This window comes from Canis lupus, chromosome 6 (assembly GCF_011100685.1).
Source record: "Canis lupus familiaris isolate Mischka breed German Shepherd chromosome 6, alternate assembly UU_Cfam_GSD_1.0, whole genome shotgun sequence".
In the NCBI taxonomy this organism is placed as follows: domain Eukaryota; kingdom Metazoa; phylum Chordata; class Mammalia; order Carnivora; family Canidae; genus Canis; species Canis lupus.
The window spans coordinates 29495404-29512030 of NC_049227.1; the positions used below are offsets into that span (position 1 = coordinate 29495404).

General features: G+C 44.2%; 1 protein-coding gene across 5 annotated transcripts in view; it reads right to left on the reverse strand.

Moving 5' to 3' along the window:
• The window catches only part of ERCC4 (ERCC excision repair 4, endonuclease catalytic subunit), a 39944-nt gene extending 36864 nt beyond the window's left edge, over positions 1–3080 (reverse strand). For 4 of the 5 annotated variants that reach the window (XR_005360902.1, XR_005360903.1, XR_005360904.1 and 1 more), the window contains exon 1: positions 2816–3079. Coding sequence is in view for 2 of the 5 variants with exons in the window: in XM_038540315.1 (XP_038396243.1) it covers positions 2816–3022 (207 nt within the window). In the remaining 3 variants the exon portion in view is untranslated. Of the gene's footprint in view, positions 1–2815 lie in introns of all 5 variants that reach the window. The other variant, XM_038540316.1, reaches the window with a different exon arrangement.
• Positions 3081–16627: the final 13547 nt, after the last annotated feature.

Below are 16627 nucleotides of genomic sequence, written 5' to 3' on the forward strand. Positions count from 1 at the left end.
TTCATGAGAGACAAAAAGAGAGAGGCAGAGACACAGGCAAAGGGAGAAGCAGGCTCCATGCAGGGAGCCCAATGTGGGACTCGATCCCAGGTCTCCAGGGTCACGCCCTGGGCTGAAGGCGGCGCTAAACCGCTGGGCCACCAGGGCTGCAATATAGGGCAGTTTTTATTAGGTTGCAGGTCTTTGTATTTAAAATGAGAGCCAATAGGGATGGCTGGGTGGCTGGCTCAGATCGTGATCCCGGGATCCTGGGATAGAGCCCCATGTCAGGCTCCCTGCTCAGAGCGGAGTCTGCTTCTCCCTCTCCCCTCTCCTTCTCACGCTCTCTCAAATGAATAAAATCTTAAAAAGAATTATAAAATGTGAGCCAATACACGTAAGGAATATACAAACTCAGTTATTAATTTATGTTGATCAACCAACCATATACACTTAACCAGGATTTTATTTTTGTTTTGTTTTTGGGTTTGCGCTAAAGAATCATTGCACCTGAGGTTTTCTTTCTTTTCTTTTTATTTTTTTAAGGTTTTATTTATTTATTTTTGAGACACACACACACAGAGGCAGAGACACAGGCAGAGGGAGAAGCAGGCTCCCTGGGGGGAACCTGAAGTGGGACTCGATCCCAGGACCCTAGCATCACCCTCTGAGCCAAAGGCAGATGCTCAATCCCCGAGCCACCCAGGCATGCTGCACCTGAGTTGTTATTAGCATTTTAACAACAACAAGCCCTCAGTTAAAAAAAAAAAAAAAAAAAAAAAAAAAAAGCCTGCTAGCAACAGAATACTTCCCCCCCAAAGCCAGGTGTGCAGGTAAGCTAACTGTGTGAGATCACAAGCAATCCTTTTCCCAGGCAGTGTTTCAGGCTGTTAGTTCGGTCCCAGTCCACCCCAGAGGGGATTTCATGTCCACGGTGCCTTGGCCCTTTGTATCTTCAGTGCAACACTCCCTCTCCTGGGGGCCCTGTGCTGTGCTAGGCTCTAGGACAGGTACTGGGATACCTGGACAAACCAGACAGCGCCTCTGCCTCAAGAAGCCTGTGGTCGTTCTTCTCGGGGGACATCTTCCTCCCGGCCACCTGCTCTACCCAGGGGCTCATCAGACTTGTCAGACCAGCCTGTGTCACCTCACAATACCAAGCCCCACCTTCGCACAGGTGTATCCCCCTCTGTCTCCGGGGTCCTCCATTCCTTAACCGCAGGTATGCTTCCCCAATATCCTCAGCTTCCAGCTCCCTTCCCTTCAAACCCAATACCCCTCTCCCCCCAGCTCGGGTGAACCCCCTCAGTGCCTCCCCTTCCCTACAGGGCTCTCCCCAGCCTCAGCATCTCTTCACATCCTGTCATTACCCTGGGGGAGTCCTCCATCCTCATCCCTGTTCCCTTCTAGAGATCTCACTCCTCTGATCCCATGATATCCAGTTTGGGGACTCCCTCATCGTTCCTACCCCCATCCTTCTCTAGACATCCCTGTCTTCTTCAGGGATGGGCAATCCTTCCCTCAGCCCCCATTCTCCTTAAATGACCCCTACTCCTCAGTGTCCTTGCACCAGTGGCAGAGACCTGCAACAGCTTTACCAACCCCCATTCAAAGCCCTCTCATCCCTGTCGGGGTCCTCTATCCTCCTTGGGGCCCTTCCTACCCTCTGTGTCCTTGAGCTTGTGCCACGGACCTGCATCTGACCCCCATTCAAAGCCCTCCCACCTGCTGTAAGGAACCTGCATTCTCCCTGGGACCACTCCTATTCTCTGCGTCCTTGCGCCCGTCAGGGACCTGCATCGGCCTCAGGGCCCCTCCCACCGTCCCCTGTGTCAGAAGCCTTCATCTACTCTGGGTCCCCTCTTATCCTGCTCAGTGTCCCTGCACCCATGTCAGGAACCTACACCCACCCTGGGACGACTCCTACCCTCTGCAGGGGCCTCTATCTGCCTGGGGACCATTCCCGTCCTCTGCATCCTTGCACCCTTGTCACCGACCTACACCCGCCTTGGGACCACTCCCACCCTCTGCATCCTTGCACCCTTGTCACCGACCTACACCCGCCTTGGGACCACTCCCACCCTCTGCATCCTTGCACCCTTGTCACCGACCTACACCCGCCTTGGGACCACTCCCACCTCTGCATCCTTGCACCCTTGTCACCGACCTACACCCGCCTTGGGACCACTCCCACCCTCTGCATCCTTGCACCCTTGTCACCGACCTACACCCGCCTTGGGACCACTCCTCCCCTCCGCATCCTTGCACCCGGGTCACCGACCTACACCCGCCTTGGGACCACTCCCACCCTCTGCATCCTTGCACCCTTGTCACCGACCTACACCCGCCTTGGGACCACTCCTCCCCTCCGCATCCTTGCACCCTTGTCACCGACCTACACCCGCCTTGGGACCACTCCTCCCCTCCGCATCCTTGCACCCGGGTCACCGACCTACACCCGCCTTGGGACCACTCCTCCCCTCCGCATCCTTGCACCCTTGTCACCGACCTACACCCGCCTTGGGACCACTCCTCCCCTCCGCATCCTTGCACCCTTGTCACGGACCTACACCCGCCTTGGGACCACTCCTCCCCTCCGCATCCTTGCACCCGGGTCACCGACCTGCGTCCGCCTGGGGACTCCTCCCACCCTCCCGTGTCCTCGCGCCCCTGTGAGGGACCTGCATCTGCCTCAGAGGCCGCCCCCGACCCCGTTCAACGCCCTCCCCCGGCGCTGGGGGCTGTGGTCGCCCTCGGAGGCGCCAGGGCCTCCGCGTCGGTTCAGGAGGCCGCCAACGCTCTCGGGGACCCCTCACCCCCGCGCGGGCGGCCGCACCTCCTCGGCCGGCTGAGTGTTGAGCACCAGCACCAGGCACGCCGGGTGGCAGTGCAGCCGGAGGAAGTGGTAGAGCAGCCGGTCCGCGCCCAGCCCGCGGGCGCATACTACCAGCCCGTCCGCGTCCAGTAGTTCCAGCACCAGCTGCCGCTCATACTCCAGCAGCGGCGCCATAGCCGTCGGCCGAGCCGGGAGGCCCGGCTCCATGGGCGCCCTTCCGGGGCCGCGGCCGAGCTCGGCCGAACAGAGCCGAGTCCGGGACGGGCGTGGACCGAATTGAGCCGAAGAGAGCCGAGCCCGAGACGAGCGTAGCCCGAATGGAGCCGAAGAGGGCCGAGCCCGAGACGAACGTGAGCCGAGCCCCGCCGAGGAGAGCCGAGCCAGAAGCGAGCGTGGGCCGAGCTCCGCCGAGGAGAGCCGAGCCCCGCCGAGGAGAGCCGAGCCGGAAGCGAGCGTGGGCCGAGCTCCGCCGAGGAGAGCCGAGCCCCGCCGAGGAGAGCCGAGCCGGAAGCGAGCGTGGGCCGAGCTCCGCCGAGGAGAGCCGAGCTTCGCCGAGGAGAGCCGAGCCCTAGACGAGCGTCGGTCGAAGGAAGCCGAAGGGAACCGAGCCCCCCCACCCGGGTTCTGAGAGCCCGCCGAGCTCAGCCGAAGAGGAACTGAAGCCGGGAGATGCTCTGGCCGAAGTTAGCCGAAGAGGAACCGAGTGGAGCCGAAGAGTCCTGGAGTCCCGAGGAGGTGCTAGCGCTCCTGACAGGTGTCATCTCCAGGCCTCAGGCTCTAGCCCCGAGCCTTTAGTGAATCTTCCTTGCCTTGTCCCTTCTGTCTGAGTTGGGCTGCCTGGATCTACAACTAGCACCCAAGCAACCCAAAAGCAAGAAGAAGAGAACTAAACCCGGGGAGCTTAGTCCCCTGACCTTGGCAATGAAAATGCTAATAATCGTCAGCCTTCCAGGTGCGCTCAGAATTAATAGCACCTATTTCCTACGGTGAAGGTTTTTTTTTTTTTCCTTTCCTACGGTGAAGTTTGGTTCTTACTTTTGCAATTGGCCTCTGTCTTCTTATTAACATTTTTTTTTTGAATAATCAGAAGAGTTCACTACTTTGAGGCGTTTGTTTCTCTCGGAAGGTCTTGATTACAATAAGCAATTTTTAAAAAGTCGCAGCTAGGTGTCCCCGCAGCCGTCCTTTCTTCCACTAGAGGGACACCTTAGGTAGTCTTTGTTCTATAGGAGGGTCGCCTGATAATCCAACCAGAGGAACTGTTCTATGTGGAAATCCCTTTACCCTCCAGCCTTCCTTGTTAGAAAATGAAAATCACTGGCTATTCCGTGACCCAGAAATAGCCACTGCAACATCATAAAATATACACGTTCAATGTTTTATACGTACACTCTCACCACACACTTTTTTTATTGATTTGAGGCAATAGATAAGGCAGAATTCAAAGTTTGTCACTAGCATTTAACAAGCCTCCGAACATAGTATTTAGTATTTTACAAAATCCTTTTACGTGGTTGATGAGATTTCTGAAATGAGGATATACCACACTTCTTAATCTAATCCCTTATTAGTGGACATTTATGTCTCTATGTCCCTCCCTCCATTATAAATAATATTTCACTGAACATTTTTTGTACATAAATTCAACTATGCCCCTAAGATACACTTAGAATGGATAATTAGTGGGATAAAGAGAACAAACATAAGGCATTTCATTACAGTCATAGTGCTACATTGCCCTCTAGAAAGCCCGTTCAAATTTACATTCATGTCAGCAGTTTGCAAGAGGATCTGTTTCTCTATCTCGTTACTGCTTAACCAGGATTTTACTAACATTTTGTTGAGATTAAAACAGCATGTAATAATTCCTGAATGCTGGTTGAATGGAAAGGTTTGCCTGCAATAATCTGCGTGCAGCATTTCCTGTGAAATGAGTATTAATCTCTCCAGTTCTGAGAGTGGGAGAATGGAGCCTCAGGGAAGTTATATAATTTGGGCAAGACCACTGAGCTAGTTAGTATATTGCTTAGGTTCAGGTCGGGATGTAGTAAGCAGGAACACAACACATCTTTAGGGTGTGTGTGTGTTGAAGTGACAATACTGAAGTTGAAACCTGATTCCCAAGCTGTGGTAGGTAGAATAATGGCTCCCCAAAGATGTCAATATCCTAACCCTGGGACCTGTGAATATGTCAAATGTAGTGGCAACCAGGACTTTGCAGATGTGATTTCAAGATGGGGAGATTATTTTGGGTTAATCAGGTGGTCCCAGTGCAAATTACAAGGGTCTACATAAAGGAAAGAGGGAGATAGGAGGGTCAGAGTCGGAGAAAGAGATGTGGCAATGGAAGCAGAGGTTGGAATGATTTTGAAGGGACCAAGAGCCAAGGAATGCAAACTTTCAAAGCCAGAAAAAGCAAGGAAGTGAATTCTACGCTAAATGCTTCAGAAGGAACATGCAGCCCTCCCAACCCACTTTGGGCTTCTGACCTCCAGAACGGGATGGTAATGAACGTGTGTCATTTTAAGCCACTAAATTCATGGTAACTAGTTATAGCAGCAATAGGAAACATAGACAATCATTCACTATTTCTACTACACTGAGCTTGTAAGATGTTCCCAGACTACCAAAACCAAACAGAGGAAAACATAAATGGGGGTATATAGGGAAGCAATAATTTTGGACGGTGATTGGTCAACCTATATGTAAAATTTAGATATCTGTAAGGATACATATACACATGAAGAGGTATTCACTCAATAAACATTTATTGGGCACCTGCTGTGTGTCAGGCAGTGTACTAAATGCTGGGGATTCCTCGGTGAACAAAGGAGGCAAAATCTTTGCAACCATAGAACTTATATTCTAGTGGATGCTTGTGTATGAAGATGTTTATTTGTCAAACCATTTTGTGAACTATCATTATTTCTCAGAATTTCACCTAAATGTCCAATAGTAGGAGACTAATGAAAGTCTCTTCATGCATCTCTGATAAGTGGGGTATAGTACAGATATTAAAAAGCTGTATGTGGGGGATCCCTGGGTGGCGCAGTGGTTTAGCGCCTGCCTTTGGCCCAGGGCACGATCCTGGAGACTCGGGATCGAATCCCACGTCGGGCTCTCGGTGCATGGAGCCTGCTTCTCTCCCTGCCTGTGTCTCTGCCCCTCTCTCTCTCTCTCTGTGTGGCTATCATAAATAAATAAACTTATCTAAAATCTTTAAAAAAAAAAAAGCTGTATGTGGCAAGCTACCCAATACATGTGATTATTTACAAAGAAAAAAAAAAGCTGTTGCAAAACATTGATGGAGAGCATGGTCCTCTTTGTCTAAAGACATTAGCAAACAAACAATATTTTCCCATGACTGCATAGGAGAGCTCTGGAATTAAATTTCTTAACAAAAGCAATTGCTTCTGGGGAGTTGAAAAGAGTGATTGGCATCAGAGTAAGACCTTTACATTTTATTTTATTCCCCTCTCTTCTGTTGGTCTCTCTTACCATGAACTTTTATATTGCTTTTATAATAAAACCAATTCCAATTCCCAGGTGCTATATAAATACTTCATCAGCACTAAAAATTATTATCTTGTGACTTCTAGATTTACTATGCGTGTGGTGGGCAACACTTAATGCCAAATTTGGTATCTGGGGAAGCGGACTTATAAATTTTCACAGATTCTGTCTCAATCTCTTAGTTTTTCCCTGGGCAAAGGTTTTCAACTTAAGGTGATGGGATTCTTTGTCTCCTTCCTCTTTTCCTGTGCCTCTGTCACAATAATTCTGCAAACCTTTCCTTATTTTTTAGACTACTCTGATCACCAAAGCCGCCTCCCTTCCAAGTCACTCTGTCAGTTTCAGTTTTGTTTTGTTTTGTTTTGTTTTGTTTTGTTTTGCCTGTGAGGATACAGGGCAGGTGGTTGGCCTTTGGCCTTTGGCATTGGGCTAGGAATGAGATTAGGCATCATTTCCCTCTCCGACCTGGGATGGAACCAAGCAACCTTGGTTAAACTTAGCTTGACTGGCCCTGCAATTTCTCTTAGCAACCCCAGCCTTTCATGTACCTAAGTGGAATGCCTGCTAAGTTCAGAAGGTGGATAAAGAGCGAATGCTTCCTAGCATTAACTCCTATCCTAGGGCCAGAATAACCCTTGAGTCTCTTAGAGTTTGCTTGTGTTGGTTTAAGAGTTCAGACTCTAAGTCAGAAAGACCTGGTCTAGCTTAGGTACCTACTAGCTGTGTGACCTCATGCAAGTTACTTAACCTCTCTGTGCCTAAGTTACCTCATCTTTAAAATGAGACTAAGAGGGGCGCTTGGGTGGCGTAGTCATTTGAGGATCAGAACCTTGGTTTCGGCTGGGTCTGATCTTGGGGTTGGGAGATGGAGCCCCACTTGGGCCCCACACTTAGGATGGAGTCTGTTTGGGATTCTCTTTCTCCCTCCCCCAGCTCCACACCACTGGTGTGAGCTCTCTCTCTCTTGCAAATAAATAAGTCTTTAAAAAATGGGGATCATAATAGGACCTACTTCATGTGATTGTTAGAGTCATTGAGATGAAGAATATATAGCAAGACATGATGATTCAACCAATTTTCATTCAGAAACTTCATGACAACTGTTATAAAACAATCCAACCCATTCTAGGACCTGAAACACACGTCGCTGTAAGAATTAAAACCAAACATTCCGGGGATCCCTGGGTGGCTCAGCGGTTTAGCACCTGCCTTTGGCCCAGGGCGTGATCCTGGAGTCCCGGGATCGAGTCCTGTGTCAGGCTTCCGGCATGGAGCCTGCTTCTCCCTCCTCTCTCTCTCTCTCTCTCTCATAAATAAATAAATCTTAAAACAACAACAACAACAACAACAACAACAAAAAACCCCACAAACATTCCCTCTTAATGCCAAGGAGCATTTGATGCTCAGATCACCCCTGTCCTCTGATTCCTCTGATAAGGAGAAAGTAGCCCATGGTTGTGTCTGGTTTTAAAATGCTTTAAAGATTATTATGAAAGGAAAAGAGAATACTAAAAGTTTTATGTGGAGGAATAAAGAGGGTGCAGATCAAGAACTTGAATAAGATGAGGGTGTTGGGAATGAAGAGCAAGCAGGAGGTTTCTAGGTGGGGCTCGAAGTCCTGGGTCCGGCTGTCTGGGAAGGTGTCCAGTCCACGGTCTGGGTGGGCAGACCTGAGAGAAGGGGCCCTCAGAGGCCACATGTCACAGTCTTGCTTGGCCAAGAGCCTCCCATCCAGAGCCTACGACTCCTTTCCCCCAAGTCTGTACACTAGGGGTGGGGTTTGCAACTCACGGCCCAGCCAAGTTCACACACGAAATTAACCATAATGCACAGAACTGCAATACATCTGCCATATTAAAATCTCATGGGGAAGGCAATTAGGGAAAATTAGAGGAAATAATGTCTTAATAGGTAATGAACAAAATAATTGAGAAACAGTGATCTACAGTGTGCTTTTATGATCATGCGGGTTAGGACAGCTGCTCAGCTAGAAACCGGTGGTCAAGTGACCTAACCATGGTAACAATATCCAAGGCATATCTATTGTAGCCTTGCAGTGTGCAGACACTATGGCTAGACTTTTATATGCATGTGCAAATGTGCAAAGCACATTGCTAACCACTGTCCTGGCTCTAGCTTGCTCTATTCAGCTCTCTTCTCCCACTATATGGGGATGGGTGTTCCCTCTACCACTGTGATCCTCCTCAGAGATCAAGGGGCATTAAGAGGTGTCCACTAAGATAATAAGGTAGATACTATTATTTTCTTTATTTTACAAGTGAGGAGAATAAGATATAGAGAGGGTAGGTAGCTTGTCCAAGGTCCCCGACTAAGTTGCAGTAAGGAGCAGTCTACCTGACTTCTAAACCTGAGGATGAACACTGGGTGTTATTCTGTATGTTGGCAAATTGAACACCAATAAAAAATGAATTTATTATTAAAAAATAAATAAACCTGTGGATACCCCTCCCCCAATTGCCTCCTTAGATGCCTGCCCTTGGCAGGCCGTGAATACCATCCTGAATCATTTAGACTTGAACATGTGGCTCATATGGTCCCCATCCTTTCCATGCATATGCATCCCTTTGACATAAACTCACAATACTCTTGGCTCAATCCCTCTTGATGACAGTAGGAGTTTTGTGTCTGTTGGTTGCAACAATACTTTAAAAAAGCTACTATGAATTCAGCAACAGTTTCAAATAGATTTGTGGTTTATTAATGCAGACAGCATCTAGAAGCATTTGAAAATTTTTAGTATATGACCTTGAGAGGTCTGTTATGATTCTGTCTTCAGGCAAGGGATGGTACACATAGGATGGGGGAAGCCGTTGCAATACTTGCCGAGTTTTGCTGGGGACCTGAGGTCCATGGGAGACCCACTGGTGTGAGTCACTTACAATAATTCTCTGAAAATGAAGTCACCTGCGTACTAATACTATATCGTAAGTCCGCTGAGGGAAGACTTGTATTTGGTTAACTAATTATTATTCATTGAGGCAGAGGGAATTTAATCATTAAACTAATCTCTTTTCTTGGAAATAAGGACTTTTGATGACTCTGTAATTAAAATAAAAATATTTTTACTGTTTGACAAACCATTCATCATTAACGGGAAAGGGGGAAAAGAAGTAAAAATGAATCAGAACATGAAAACCAATTACCTAGCCCTCTTTGCAAGGACATCTGAAAATGATAGTGATCTTATGGATTAGGCAATTAACCTTTTGTACGGATTTATGAGGAGCCCCGAGGAGGCTCTCCTGTGGGGAGAAAAATACTTAAGTCAGGCAAGCTTTGTGAAGTGTGTTTTTCCTTATTTTTAGAGACATTCCTTTTACCGTACTGCATCTGCCCTCTTAGAATGTATTCTGACAAGGGACAGTGGACTAGCTACATAATTTGTGTGGCCCAGGGCAAATGAAAATTCAGGGCATCTTGTTATAAAAGTGTTGGGAATTTCAAGATGGTGACAGCAGAGCATGCAGCCAAGCCTGGGGCCCTTCTGAGCATGGGGTCCTGGTGACAACGCAATCCCAGATGATGGCCCTGCAAAGAGCTCTGACCTTGTGAATGACAATGTTCTAAGAGCTGTCCATCCATAGGGTGCTGGGTGGCTCAGTTGGCTAAGTATCTGCCTTTGGCTCAGGTCATGATCCCAAGGTTCTGGGATTGAGCCCCAAATTGGGCTCCCAAATCCTAAAAAAAAAAAAAGGGGGGGGGCTGTTTGTTTAGGCACTGCTGACACTATTGTAATCCATTTTCCTGATTCGGAGTTAGCATTTGTTGTATGGGAGGGAAAGTAGGGGTGGTGATGAGCGGGCATTTCCCTGGCATCTTGTGACAAGGGGACTACACATGGACTTTTGGTGTTTCCTTCAAATATGGTTTCACTTAATCTCGTAGAAGCACAGACAGGGGAAGAAACAGAGCTGGAAGACAATAAATTTGGGTCTGATTATTGGACCACACTGTTTGTAGTGACCTATGACAATCTTAAAAAGAAATAAACCATGTTGTTTTTCCTGTAGGACCTTGTCATTGGGGTGCTGCATGTATACAGAACTAAATCTGCAAATTATTAGTAATAGCTAGTTATCATCCCAACCATCCATGCAAGAATATTATGATTACAAAAAAATTCTAGGGGTGCCTAGGTGACTCAGTGGTTGAGCATCTGCCTTTGGCTCAGGTCGTGGTCCCGGGGTCCCGAGATTGAGTCCCGCATCAGGCTACCCACAGGGAGCCTGCTTCTCTCGCTGCCTGTGTTTCTGCCTCTCTCCCTTCTCTCTGTGTCTCTCATGAATAAATACATAAATAAACAATCTTTTAAAAATTCTAATATTTTGTTGCAATCCATCCCCCCAAACCCTGTGGTTTCTCATTAATCAAAAGCAATTGATTCTGTTAAGTGAAAAAAGCAAAGTATGGAATGATGTGTAAGATATTTTTATCAATATATATTTATGCTTGAATATACATAAAGGAAATCTGGCAGGATATATAAGAAGCTAAGATTGTTGGTTTTCTATTGGAGGAAATTAGATCGGAATAAGGAGGAGAGGGAGATGTTGTTCATTGTTTATCTTCTCTTTGTTATTTTGAACCTTTTTCAAAAATGTATTAAAAGTTATGTAAAATTAACATAAATAAAAATTGAATTTAATAAAAGGTAAGACATCAAATATTATATATTGTGCTGCATTTGGGGGATAAATTAAATAATTCAGTAAGTAAACAAAATTAAATGATAGCCTATTAAAAGTTTTTTTCATAGGCTGGTCTTTTTCTGACCTCAGAGATGCTTAATTTGGAGTTTACTTTTTATATTTTCTTAGGAAATGCCATGAGGTGAAGGTGCTTTCTCAGTTTTTAAAAAATAGGTTCAGGAAATTCAAAGTTGGTTCATTTCAAAAGTGGAATTTATTATTATTTAATGTAGATCTAATCATTGCCCAGTTTTACCTGCACAGGGAGATAGACTATACAGCATTGACATTTAGAGTGAGGAATTATATTTAGAAGTCAAGACAAGTGCTTGGGATGACAGAAGGAGGAAATAGTTTGATAGTTTACGTATCATTTCAGTGGGAGAAATGAGGTTGTAAAATAGGTTATTCATGGGAATTACTCTTTAAGACAAATAAATCACAAGGTTGGTTCTTTACTCAATCTTGAAAAAAGAAAGTAAATGGCATGCTTTCTTTTTTCCCCCTTCAATGCCACTTTCAGATAAATCCTTGATTTTTTTTTAAACTATGAGTTTTATCAAAAAATATGAAGGTCAGTCAGTGTAGTGGATGCTGTGATGTGCCACCCAGATCCCTGCTGCCCAAACACTCCATTCAAAATGGAAACATTAATTCCCCCATCTGCTGGAAATGTTGAGGGCCAATAGTTTTCATTCTAACCTCTAAGACTTGCTCTCAGCTGAAAAACCCCACTTCTTCTTTCTGGGGGGTAGCCAGGGGTAATTGGAATGGATGTATTTGGTGGTTGACAGAGCCCCACATTGGTTTCTTGGCTATCTGTGCATGGGTGGGGCTGGTAGACTAATTGGCTTCATGGAGGGATCTCCATGCTTCACATTCTCTAGATATTTCCTCTCGATTATGTTTGTTTCTTGGGAGAAGAAGCCACCAGTGTTCTATCCGCAGACACAAAGTCTGGTTTCCAGAGCTCTGGGACTTAGCTGGTAGGTTGCTGCAGAAGAAAGTCTAATACTGGTCATGTCTTGCCTCTGGCTCTAGTGGAACGGTTCATTTCCACTTAAATATGCTCCTGCTGGTCTGGGGGTAGTTTCCATATATATCACTTCTCCTTTTTAGGGGCTCATTTCAAATCTGGAATGGATGTTGGATTTTATCAAGTATTTTTCAACATCTATTGATAAAATCATGATTTTTTTCCTTTGATGTATTGAAGAAATATTTTGAATTCTAGATTTCCTAGTATCAATCCATTCTTGATTTCTACAGGTATTTTAGTTAATTAGCTAACAGCGCTTTTTGGAAGTCCCTGGCAGTGCATCTATGGGATGTAACCACGATAGCCAAAAGAAGCTCCATTCTAAGGAGTTTCAGGCCAACAGCACTGGTGAAAGCATGGGCTTGGAACCAGAGAGCCATGTCTTGGAGCTCTACTTCTGTATCTTACCAACTTCATGGCTGTAGGCAAGTTTCTTGAGCTTCAGACCTTTCACTTGTAAAATGGGAGTACAGAAATGAGAGGTAAATCATGGGAATGTTTTGAAGATTAACTGCATTAACCTGACACATAGTCAGAACTCAGCAAATATTAGGGGAAGGATATTTCTGAATGAAGCAGATGCCTACAAGAGCAGAGCAATTTGGTAACCATAGATGTCAAAACACAGTGTATAGGTAATTTTTTTGTATATTTTTTTATTGGAGTTTGATGTGCCAACATATAGTATAACATCCAGTGCTCATCCCGTCAAGTGCCCCCCTCACGTAGGTAATTTTTTTAAGGGTAAGCTGCAGCTTTGAAGAAATATATTTCATATCAAATTGTCAGCTCTCTGAGAAAACAATATTTCTCTCTCAAACTTTTTATTCACCACACATTTTATTTCAAACACCAGTTACATATTAAATTATATTATTAAAATTAAATAAAGAAAATGTATTTGCATGAAACCTTTTCTCATTTCTTTCCCCAGCAAAATGCAGTCTCAAAGAAAGAAGATTGTAATGAAATAAATGGAAATTGAGTATTAACTTTTTGAGTGAATTTATCCTGAGTTAGCAATAAATCCAAGGGAAGGAACTGAAGAATAAGTGTATAGATTCAACTCAGTTAAAATATAGATGCATCCTAGATTTTATGCATGTGCATGCATAATATTGATCTATGTATAATATATACCAGTGAGATTGTGCTTTGTCAATATGTAGCAGCTAGAGTATGTGTGAATATAATTGCAAGAATTTAATCTTGATTTGTGTGCATGTAACAATTAGTATGCTTTGTTATATTTGTTCTAATTGACTTGCATAAATATAGATTTCCACCTTGATGGAATTGGTAATAGACCATGCAGGCTTTGTCATCTCTTCACGTCCTATTCTCGAATATAACTCCACAAATACAGATAGTGTTTACCATCGTTTTGGGATGTGAGCAGTTGCTTGCTTATTTTGATGAAGGAAATAAATTACCTTCCCACAATATCAGAACGAGCCCCTAATCTTGTTAGATAACGAATTCAAAAGACTTCAAAATGATCCAAGACTAGTTAATAGCATCTCAATTATCTCACATCATCTTAGGAAAAACAAAATGTCTCCCTGGGGCATACTTTGTCTTGGTAGCAATAATGACTGATGAAGGACTAGGGAATAGGCATGTACTTATGTAACAAATTCTTCAAAAAGAAACACAACTGAATCAGATATGTTGATTGGACTCTGGCAAAGTGGCTTGTTGGAGGCAAGAGGGGAAAACATGCATTATAGGGGAAAGAGGGATGACACATATCAGGGACAGAGGAGACAAGGCCAGTAAAGGAACTGGTTTCCTCTCTAATAGAGCAAGATTAGACAGTTTAATTCCTTGGGAGGTGTCTCCCCAGGGTGAGGAGAGGAAAGAAGTGGGAGAAAGCCTGCCCAGAATTGAATGAGGAGGAGAGTGAATCATGTTTTGGCTCAAACTCTAAGCCTGACAGATAAACCACTAGGACTAGATACAATGACTTTGACATCACTACTCATCACTACAGATGTGTAAGCACATAAGAAACCAACTGACATACTAAAGTATAGCAGATTTCAAAAGAGTGGGATCATACTCCACAATCAGAACAAAAATCACTTTGTGAACTAGAGGTGTTGCAAGAAATGGGAAAATACTCAAATTTTAGAATTTTTCTAAATTTTATTTTAACACAATTCTTTGGAGCATTACATTTGGAAACATTGCATTTGTGGATGGTCTTAAAGAGCAAAGAGGTGGAGCTCAGAAGAATTGTATAGAGAGAAAATACACAATGGATAAATTAAAATCTGCAACAGACACAATTGTCTATTTATAGGTTGTCTATTATGGAAAATGGAATCAATACCATGGGAAACATGCTTAAAAATTTCTCCCAAAAGCCAAAGGATGAGGACAAAGACGTGAACAGAGACTTAAGAAAATATAAAAGAAATGTAGACTAGAGAGAGAAGAATGAGAAGAATTTCAGAAAGAACAAACAACATACAGAGAAGGAATATAATAATTCAAAGGAAAAATAAAGGTGCCTTTTTTTTTTAGCTGAATAAGGACTTAGATTTAAATTTATGGTTTACTGAGCACAGGCCAAAACAAACTCATGAAAGTAGACTAGCAAAGAGTATAAGCCACATAACATCACGGCTAAAAGGGTTTTATACTTTATTGTTTCCAGAGGTGTCAATAGAAGGGGTTTGTAGAATCACAACTGTATTACACATGGTAGTCAGTGACTGTAATGTGTACCCCAATTCCAGAGGGCAGAACCATGTGATAAAAAGTCCATCTTCAAATCAAACAGACTATTCTGATGAAATTTTTGAATTTTAAGTAGAAAAAGAATATGATGATCAGTCAGACAAGAAAAAAAGACTACTTACTGAGAAAAAAATAAGACTAAGATTTTTCTTATCTGCAAAACCAGTGGTCAAAGGCAATGATATGACTCATTTCTTGTTCATGTGGGAATGCACAGTCTCAGACATGATCAAGATGTATACCTTTAACATACTCTTCCTGAAACTATTTACTATCATACTCCAGACAGCTAAGAAATGAATCAAATTGTGGGAATTAAGAATGTGGAATTCGTGGTCTAAAATAACTGCTTGCACTAAATCTAAATTAATCTTGCTAGTATAGCTTTAGAACAATGCAAATATTTATTTATTTATTTATTTTCAATAATAAATTTATTTTTTATTGGTGTTCAATTTGCCAACATACAGAATAACACCCAGTGCTCATCCCGTCAAGTGCCCCCCTCAGTGCCCACCACCAGTCACCCCCACCGCCTGTCCACCTCCCCTTCCACCACCCCTAGTTCGTTTCCCAGAGTTAGGAGTCTTCCATGTTCTGTCTCCCTCTCTGATATTTCCTACCCATTTCTTCTCCCTTCCCCTCTATTCCCTTTCACTATTATTTATATTCCCCAAATGAATGAGACCATATAATGTTTGTCCTTCTCCGATTGACTTACTTCACTCAGCATAATACCCTCCAGTTCCACCCACGTTGAAGCAAATGGTGGGTATTTGTCATTTCTAACGGCTGAGGAATATTCCATTGTATACGTAGACCACATCTTCCTCATCCATTCATCTTTCGATGGACACCGAGGCTCCTTCCACAGTTTGGCTATTGTGGATATTGCTGCTAGAAACATCGGGGTGCAGGTGTCCCGGCGTTTCATTGCATCTGTATCTTTGGGGTAAATCCCCAGCAGTCAATGCAAATATTTAAAAAATCTTGTAAGGGACGCCTGGGTAGCTCAGCAGTTGAGCTTCTGCCTTTGGCTCAGGGCGTGATTCCGGAGTCCCGGGATTAAGTCCCACATCAGGCTCCCTGCATGGAGCCTGCTTCTCCCTCTGCTTATGTCTCTGCCTCTCTCTCCCTGTGTCTCTCATGAATAAATAAATAAAATCTTAAAAAAAAGTCTTTTAAGAGAAGCATGTAATATATAAATGTATTAATTAAGGTTCTCCTGAGAAATGAAATAAATTAGGTGTGTGTCTCTGTGTGTATATAGACCCAAGAAAGACCCAGAAAAGCCTATGGTACAGTTCTAGTCCAAAGGCTGGCAGCCTAGGGATCCAGTAGAGTCGATAATATAGATGAGGTCCAAAGGCAGTCTGAAGGACTTTTCTCTTACTCATAGGAAGGTCACTCTTTTTGTTTTATTTAAGCCTTCAATTGATTGGATTAGGACCCCTGACATTATGGAAGGCAATCTGTTTTACTCTATTGATTAAGATGTTAATCTTGTCCAAAGCCACCCTTGCAGAAACACCCACAATAATGTTTGGTCAAATATCTGGGTACCCCATAGCCCTGTGAAACTGATGCATAAACTTAACCATCACAATACATAAAAGTACTTTAATTATGATAGCCAAGATCTAAGATAACAAACCGTATCCATAATACTGGGAAGCATTGAGGAGTGGAGTGAAGGAAGGAAGTATATACAGTCGTGTGCTGGTAAAACACCTCTCTGCAAAATAAGTACTGTGATGTTGCCAAATGTGGAGGTGAGAAGGGGTATGTACAATCAGCTATGTGAGC